Source organism: Mus caroli, chromosome 7, assembly GCF_900094665.2.
Source record: "Mus caroli chromosome 7, CAROLI_EIJ_v1.1, whole genome shotgun sequence".
NCBI classification, from domain to species: domain Eukaryota; kingdom Metazoa; phylum Chordata; class Mammalia; order Rodentia; family Muridae; genus Mus; species Mus caroli.
Window position 1 is genome coordinate 30,066,356 of NC_034576.1, and position 9,477 is coordinate 30,075,832.

General features: G+C 46.7%; 1 protein-coding gene across 1 annotated transcript; it reads right to left on the reverse strand.

The window, feature by feature from the left end:
* Positions 1–7,339: 7,339 nt before the first annotated feature.
* On the reverse strand, positions 7,340–9,172 carry Ffar3 (free fatty acid receptor 3). The gene is made up of 2 exons (XM_021166640.1): positions 9,129–9,172; positions 7,340–8,903 (listed from the first exon to the last, which is right to left on the reverse strand). The coding sequence occupies exon 2, from the start codon at positions 8,890–8,892 to the stop codon at positions 7,933–7,935; it is 960 nt and encodes a 319-aa protein (XP_021022299.1). The 5' UTR covers positions 8,893–8,903; positions 9,129–9,172; the 3' UTR covers positions 7,340–7,932.
* Between the last annotated feature and the right edge of the window lie 305 nt (positions 9,173–9,477).

Sequence of the window (9,477 nt, forward strand, 5' to 3'; positions counted from 1 at the left end):
AGAGAGAGAGAGAGAGAGAGAGAGAGAGAGAGAGAGAGAGAGAGAGAGAAGAAAAAGAAAGGAAAGAAAATCTGGTATGTACTTATAACCCCATCACTTATGGAACTGAAGTAATTATTGTGAATTTGAGACTTGCCTGGGCCACACAGTGAGATTCTGTCTCAAAACACACACACACACACACACACACACACACACACACACACACAGGTGTGTGTCTTCTATAGCCATCTCCGTGAGTAGAGATACAGTCCTCAGAGAAGCTCCACAGGGTGAGCAGAGACTTTGACCTGAGAACAGACACAGGAACACTTCTGAAAAGTCAGCATGTTCCTTGCCCCACTTAACAATGGGGACACGTTCTGAGAAACCGAGTTAGTGGATTCCAGGGGCCTGTGGACACCACAGAGTCCACCACAGGCTCACATAAGCTCCATTGTCAAGGTCAGTCCCTCCATGTGGCTTTTTGAGGCAATAAAGACACAACTACCTGTTTGATTCCTCAAGCTTACAACTCCAGCCCCTGGGAGGCAGGGGGTTGGGGGCTTAGGCGTTAGGATGGTGGGAGAGACCTTGATGAGTCTGGCATTGGTCCAGGCTATATAGCAAGATTCTGGTTCAGAATAAGGGGCCTGTGGGATGCCTGTCAGCAGGTGAAGGTGCTTGCTGAGGGGCTTGGTCCCTTGGGTTCAATCCCCAGGGACCCACATGCTCAGGGAGAGAGCTCATTTCCACCAGCATGGGCCTCCACATACACACCACACACGCTCCTCCAAAATGAGCAAATGATAGACTGTCCATTACAATAAAACGATGCTCCAAATCTGCAAGATGCGCAGGGTTGGGTATGAGCACGATGCACTGTAGGAAGTTTTGTTCCTGGGTGTGGTCTGCTGGAGCCTGTGCCCCCAGCCCTCAGAAGGTGAAGGGAGGGAATGAGTCAGGCGTTCAAGGTCATTCTCTGCTACAGGCTGAGATTGAAGCCAGCCTGCAGGATACACAAGACCACAATTCAAAAGTCAAACAAGACAGAAGATTTTAACTTTAGTTTTGAGATATTTATCTACTTGTTTATTTGGGTGAGGTGGGGAGTCTCTGTGTGTGTGGAAATCAAAGGACAACTTAGTTAGTTCTTCCTCCCGTGTGTGTTCTGGGAACAAATTCAGATTTTCAGGCAGGAAGATACCAGATGTCAACTTCTGACATTCATGAGCATATGTATGGGCACACATAAACAAGTGCACACAATACTGCCTCACCCACATACTCCCTTCATACACACGCACACACACACACACACACACACACACACCACACCCCATACACACACTCAACCTTACTGAGGCAAGAATATTCATTCACTCTAAACTTAATGGCTTTGACTCAGGACTTGACATTCCAGCTCTATAGAGTTATAGCATTTCTCCATGGCTCTATAATGTCCCAGGGGCATCCTCCCTGTCTGTATCTCCATTTTTGCTCTTCCAAGCCCATGACAATCACTGATCTGCTTCCTGTCAAGGAATATCCCATAAAAGAAGGATAGTTGAAACAAGGAAGGTGGAGTCCTCCTTGGAGCTCAAGAGCAAACAGAGCAGGAAAGAGAGGCCACAGGGAGGAGGGTCCCCTGCAGGGCAGTGGGTGGGGACGGTGGTGCTCTGGTTAAACTTTCAGAGAGTAAGCTGATATGTTTTGTAATGTGGAGGCCGGTGCAGTGGGCCCATGCTGAGGCATCATCCTCTGGGGTACCAGTCATTCGATGGGTCTATTATAAAATGAAGTTTATTTGAGAGCATGAGAAAGGGGGCTGAGAAGGGAGCAGAGGCGGAGAAAGAGAGGGGACAGAGAAGGACAGAGAAGAGAGAGAGAGAAAGAAGGGGAGAGAAGAGGGGGACAGAGGCAGAGGGAGGGAGGGAGGGAGAGAGAGAGAGAGAGAGAGAGAGAGAGAGAGAGAGAGAGAGAGAGAGAGAGAGAGAGCTTTTATAGCAAGCCAGGCTCCTACCTGGCTGTTGCTAGGTAACTGTTGGGCTGTGCCTAGAAGAAATATTAACATTCCTCCATTTCGGTTTAATTTAAAAATGAGAAAGTAGAGAGAGGTGATGGTCAAGCGGGAATAGGGTCATCATGATCTTTAGCTCCTTCCTATTGTCTTTGGTGTGACTGTTTTGTCTCTGGGAACCTAAGAAAATTGGGATGGGCATGTTGGTCTAGTCTTAGGAGAGTTGGTTGATTCCTGGGTGTCCAGGGTCTGTGGAACCATCTGTTAGTAGGAAGGTGCAGGCCCAGTAGAAAAAGTGAGAGCAGACTGGAGCACCTGTGGGCGGCTTCTCTAGAGCTATCCTGGATGTCGTTTTTTGAGTAAATGCCTGGACTTGGCAAGTTGTTAAAATGTACATATATATTAGAGGCAGAAAATAAAGTTAAGTAGGTTTGGGAGGAAAAAAAATGCTTTCTTAGGTATACATTTGAAACCCTTAGGTCTTGGTGGTTGGGGTGAGAGGAGTCCCAAAACCAGAGAACAGAGGAGGAATTCTACCCTCTGGAATAGGCAACAGGTAGGAACTTAGGCTATTGATTGGCAGGTGTACTTACCTAGATGGAGTCTATTTGTTCTATGAGAGGTAGATCTGTGTGTTCCCATGAGCTTAGAAGTTTACAAAAGAGATAAATTTGTTAACAACATGAACAATCTTTAAGGTGAGCTGAGGGGAGACCAAAACCTTTCATGGAGCAGAAGGGGCAAGAGGGGCTTTCTCCATCTGTCTGGAAGACTGAATGTATATTAATTTAGCAAAATGAGAAACATTTTTTTTAAGTTTACATTTAAAAGACAATGGAAACTTTAATAATTTGGCCTTGTGCTATAGTTGGCCATATAGATTAAGCATGCGAAACACCTTAGTTTCTAAGTCTATGGTTAAAAGACAATGAAAGGAAACTTAAATTTGTAACTATGATAGTTGATCATATAGATTGAGCATGCGAAACACTTTAAGTCTATAGTTAGAAGTAAACCAAAGGAAGCTTAAAATTTGAACTTGTGATTATGAAAGTGGATTGTATAGTGGAATGTTTTATTAGGATTAGGCTAATTTATCAGAACTCCATTGGTTGATGTCAGGATTTTGAACCTTTGAAGTCTCAGGATAACAGGGTCATAGGAAGGGAAGAAATATGAAGCATACTGTACCTTAAATCATTTATCATCATTCAAGTTTGTATGTCTGTCAACCTTTATATCTTAAGATTACCGATCTTAAAACGCCTTCCTAGACCCTCATTTATATCTTCATAACTTAAGCCTTTTAGTTGATTATTTACCATGAGACATAGGGTTAATCACTGGGAAGCAGTCACTAAAAACTTTGTTTTTTAAGATAAGGAAGTGGCAGAAGGCTACATCTACAAAAGGCTATGTGTGAAACTTGTCTATCTTTTGTCACCAAGCCTGTGAGCAAGGCAAACCTGTCTGTCTGTTTGATAAGAGATCTGGTAGTCTTAACTAGTTAACAGATTGACTAATGAGCTAACATGGTGGATCACCTTGAAGTAAGGAGCTAGTTGTCTGGTTTCTAGCTGTCAAGCTGCAGGTAGTTTACCTGTCAACGTAATCAGAAGTCTGGGAAGAATAAGTTATAATCTAGATGTTATATATTAGTTAAAATGACAGTGTTGGTCTATAGTCCACTCCCTAAACAGTTTTCCCCAGGTGCCTATGGTCTCCATCACAACCTGGGCAGAGGCAGTCTGGCCATCAGGCCCAGAAGATAAGAAGCCTTTTCCTGTGAAGGAGAAACATGGGAGAAATGACTCACCTTGTCCTAGGCAATAGGAGACATTTAATTCTCCAGGTGTTCTCTGTTTGTCCACAGTTTAGACCAAGTCCTGATAGTGGACAAGGCAATGGGGCAGTCTTCCTCAGTGGTTATCATACCACAATCCAGGGAGAGTCCTTTATTGCTGTGCCCATATCTTCTTGCAGACCTTTGTGGGTCACTGTTAGGATTTGGGAGTCTTTGTCTGTCATAGTAAGCTTAAACAGTAACATTCTATTTAGCAGATCTCTGACAAGATTAAGAGTCAGTATCGGGGCTGGAGAGATGGCTCAGTGGTTAAGAGCTCCGACTGCTCTTCCAAAGGTCCCAAGTTCAAATCCCAGCAACCACATGGTGGCTCACAACCATCCGTAATGAGATCTGACTCCCTCTTCTGGAGTGTCTGAAGACAGCTACAGTGTACTTACATATAATCAATAAATAAATCTTAAAAAAAAAAGAGTCAGTATCTAGTATGTATGTATATCTGAGTTAGACAATTTTTTAATTATTTGCTTTAGATTGAATCTAGCAAACAAGAAGCTACATTGTAACTTAATAACAGTAGCAAAAATAAGGCTAAACATCTTTAAGACAGTGATCTTCAGCTTTTTTAATGTTGTAAACCTTTAAAGTAATATTAAAATTACTATTTATCGAGGCAGGATAGAAACTATATGAAAATCTTAACTGGAAAGTGTCTTTGGAGATCTGTTTTTAAAAGTCAGGTTGTTCTAAAGTAAGATGGTGGTGAAACAGTGACTGCCCATAATAAAGATGGTGGACAGTCATGTGACTGCCTTCAACTAAGATGGCACTAAAACTAAAGTCAGTCATGTGATTACCCTTGGTTAAGATGGCACTGCAACTGTAGCTATGCCTCTCCTCCCCTCCCCTACTTACAAAAGGTGGTGGGAGTCACACGTTACATCCTAGAATGGAATGGCATTTATTTACAGAAGTGTGGCTATGAGATGAATAGTTAGACATATAAAGAGACAAATAGACACGTTTCCCACCCACCCCCCCTCCCGGCAAGCAGGGCATTATGTGCATGTGAGGAGATCTCACCCTACCAACGCAGTAGCCTCTACTGCCATGCCATGTCAGTCCCAGCAGCTAGGCAGGTCTAGGCCAGTGTACTGCAGAGGCTGGGCTGCTTGTGTGCCTAGGGACCTAGTAACCACCCAGCCCTTTTCCTGCCACAGCTGGCTAAGAGCTGGTATAAACCAGAATGGAAAAGAAATCAGAAATAAAACTTTCCCAGGAAGTAGAGCTTTAAGACTCCCCACTGGAGTAAACAGATGGCAGCAGGGTGAGGCAGAGTGAGTTAAGTCTGAAACAAGATCTGGAGAGTGTTTTTAGAGTCTCAGGAGCAGGGAGCGAGAATGAGAGAAGAAGCTACTTGGATCAAGGATAGGACCTGAGTTGGGGATCAGGAGGAATAAAGAGGTTTGGAGTGAGGTAGGAAAAAGCTTGTACATAGAAAACCTTCCATTTTTCTGGACCACTGGCAAGAGCTGTAAAAATTCTTTCAAAAGTGCAATTAAGTGGCCACTTAGAGTCATTATCTAGAGGGTATTTAGTGTGTGAATTTGGAAGCCTTTAAGTCTAGAAGGCGTCCCAGTAGGGAGTCTGGAGGTAATGTCAAAGAGGAGATACCCATCGAGTGAGAATACAAGTTATTATTTCTATCCCTAGGTGACCCGAGGATAGACTAATAACAGAACCTGTTGCACAGGCTACATTGTCAGCTTGTCATGTGACAACTAGAGGCTGGGGGTTGGTGCCCCAGAGACCAGATCACCCAGTGCTGGGATTTCTGAGTAAAAAGGGAGGAGCCCTGTCTCGAAAAGAGAGAAATCTCACCCAAAAGTCTAAGAGGCCCTAAGTCAGGGGATCATTGAGAAGGGTCAGCCTTGGAGACTGTGAATACCTTCGTCCCCAAGGACACCAGAGGGTGGCTGGGAACTCAACAGCCCTCTGTTGGGACCAGGGGCCGTTTGCACCAACCAGTGGGGTAGATTACCAAATTGCTGATGTTTAGATGGAGAGATTTAGCAATCCGATGGCTGGAAAGCCCATGCAGCAGCGAGACCGTGAACCTTCAAGTTTGTGAACCCAGGGCTTGGGACCATTGATGTGTTTTGTGAAACACAGTATGATGCCTTATTGGATGCTGAGGTATCCCCCTAGTACCAGACATACAACAGATCTAATATAAAATGGCGCTTATTTGGGGGCATGAGGTGGGGGCTAAGAAGGGAGTGAAGGCAGAGAAAGAGAGGGGACAGAGAAAGACAGAGAGGGAGAGAAAGAAAGAAGGGAAAAAAAGCCAGCCAGGAACACACACGGAGAGAAGGGAGGGGGACAGAGAGGAAGGGAGAGAGAGAGAGAAAGTCTAGAGAGAGAGAAACAGAGGGAGGCCAAATAGTCTTTTTATAGGGAGCCAGGCTTGTACCTGATCATTGTTAGGTAACTGTTGGATAAAGCCTAGAAAAAAAATGCTAACATAAATAAGAGTTAATTTACTTATTCAGCCATACTGAGGATCAAATTGAGGTTCCTGTACTTGCTAGGCAAGGAATCCATGATGGGGCTCTATTCCTAGCCCTTATTTTATTTGGAGACGGTCTTAATCTGTAGCCCAGGCTATCCTTAAATTTAGGATCCTGATAGGTGTCTACCTCTATTCTCTGCCTGGAATTATTTTGGTAATGACTCTCAGGCAGCAGTTCTCAACCTGTGGGTGGAGACCCCTTATTTTTGCAGGAGTCACCTAACCACAGGAAAAACACAGATACTTACATTTTGATTCATAAAGTAGCAACATTACAGTTATGGAGTCACAACAAAGTAGTTTTATGGTTGGGGGTCACCACAACACGAGGAAGTATGTTAAAGGGTCGCAGCATTGGGAAAGTTAAGAACAACAGCCAGGAGTTGGAAAGATGACTGTGGGGTCTAAGCAGAGAGACCCTCCAGCTGACACTTATCAGAAAGGGTGGAGGTGCCTGGGAGTGGAAGCCTCAAAGCCCTGCTCTCCCAGCCTTGTAAATCATCCTGTTGGGCATCTGCAAGCATCTACACTCCTGCTTCATGCCCTGAGTTAGAATCGCTCTTGGCTGGGGAGCTGGGCTGAGGCATAAGCTCCCCCAAGTCCCTGTCTCCAGGTCCCATTTAACCCTGAGAATCTTTTTCCCTGTCCCATCTCCTTGCTCCCCAGGAGACAGCTTTGGCACTTCGGAATACACCTTTCCTTTTTTCACCCACAGAGCAGCTATATAGGTTTCTACACTGAAGTCCATTTTCAGTCACCAAATGAGCTACATCCCTAGCCCTAAAAAAAAAAAAAAAAAAATTAAAGATAAAACTGTCACTAGTTCTATCCCTCCAGCCCCATCCTCTGCAGGCACCTGGGCTTTTGTTCCATTCCGTTCCTTCAGCGTGTGAGTGGTCCTTCCATCCACCATATACCCTACCCAGAAAAGCCAAGGAGATAAGGAAACATTATTTTCTTTTTCCTAGGTACCGAATTTATTTGGATAATTTTTCTAATTGCCTACTATTGTTCATAAGCATCCCAGAAGATGTGACTTTACAGAAGAGTGAGAACTGTCTGGAGACTGCTCACAAGGGCAGGTTGTTCCCCAATCCCTGGAATCCCACCTCCCCCATTCTGAGGAGCTAGGAGGAGTCAGCGGCTTGCACCCCCCGCACCCCTACACACCCACACCCCAAGTTCCCAGCTCAGTTCCAGCCCTGGGCAATCCCTTTCTCTTCCACCCAGGGAGGCTCTGAAGCTGGATGGCCACGGCAGACGCTTGGCTCTTCCTTCTAGAGAAGTCTCTAATCCCCACAACTTTTCAGAGTGAAATTCGGGGCTTATGAGAGGATAGGAAGGAGGGCGGCAAGGAGAGTCCCGAATGTGAGCGCACCCAGGGCAATCTGAGTGACAGCAATGTCTGCAGCCTGTCACAGTGCACTCTAGTCCTTCTGAGCTAGGGAATGACCTGCAGACACACTGGAGCCTACTCCTTCCTGCCCCTGGAGAGCTCTCCGCCAGCCATAGCACCGAGCCAATGGTTCCACCCCCTCCTGCGGTCCACTCTTTTCTCTAGCTCGGACACTCCTTGGATGGCTCTTCTCCATTCTTTACCTTCACTTCCAGGCTGACTTCCTGAGTCCAAGGCACACAAGCTCTGAGCAGCCTCCCCAGGAGTTGATGAAAGTCGGCTTGGAACTTGGAGGAAGAAAAGTAGAAAACCAGGGGGTCGATACAAGAGTTGAGGGTGCTGAGGAGGAGCACGTAGCTCCGCCAGGACGGACTCTCACGGCTGATGTAGCCCACCACATGGGACATATTATAGGGGCCGAAGCAGACGAAGAAGATGAGCAGTGTGGCTGCAAGAAGCCCCATTATCCTCTTGCGCCGGCGCCGGCTGGCTCCCCGGCTCAGAATCCACACCAGGCGACTGTAGCAGTAACTGGTGATACACAGGGGCACCATGAAAAGGACCACAGCCATCTCTAGTCGCACAGGCAGGAGGATGGCCAGCTGGTCCTCCCGGAATTCCAGGTAGCAGGTTCCATTGGTCCCCTGGCTATAGGTTGCATTTCCCCAGTATTCAGTGACGTAAACCACGCTACAGTGAGCCGATGCCAGGAACCAACAGACTACACTGACCAGACCGGCCTGGGCCAGCCGGGGCCGGGTTTTGTACCACAGTGGATAGGCCACGCTCAGAAAACGTTCGATGCTCACCGCCGTCAGGAAGAGGGAGGTGAGGTAAATAGTGGTAAAGAAAAGGAACCCAGAAAGGGGACAGAAGATGAAGGGCAGAAGCCATCTCATGCCACATGCTGCCTCCACCATGCGAAACGGCAGGAAGAGGAGCAGGAGCAGGTCCGAAATGGTCAAGTTTAGCAAAAGTAAGTCCACAGCCACTGGGCGTCGGCGCAGCTTGCCCACGAAGACCACCAGGGCCATCACGTTGAGGGGGAGTCCCACGAGGAACACCAACAGGTACACGGAAAAGAAAAGCCAGTGACTGCCAAGAAAGACGCTTGTCCCCATGGTCACAGATGCTAATGAGACAGAGAGGAATGTGTTGAGAGTTGGGGTTCCCTCTCTGGGAGACTCTTACCCATCAGGCAAGATTGTTGTCAACACTGCCTACACCCCACCACCATAGCTTCATATGCTCTCCCCTGCAGGTGGTCCTTCCTACTTCCCTGGTTTCCTGTCCCACACCCAGTGCCCGACATCACCAAGGTGCCACCTCTGTATGTAACCCTCAACCCCACACTCACCAGAGTATTGGAGAACTGGCACTCTGCTGCCCAGCACCCGGCTGGCTCCTGCAGCACCAGGGTAGTGAGCTAGCTGTCCAGCAGAAATGATAAAGACTTGATGGTGCCTATGACGTCACTCCACTCGCTGCAGAACTGCACAAAAGATGCTTTGAGCTAGCTATCAGGGCTGTGTCCATATGCAAAAAGAAAGGACAAATTCCAAGGATGTGTGCATCTCTGCGCAGATGGTCAGTGGCAGAGAGGACCTTCCTCCATCCTGCTTTGCCTTTATCTCCTTCTCTTGGATCTCTCAAGTGCCTTTTTAGAACGATGCATATCTAGTGCTCATCAGAGTGGGAAGTAGAAG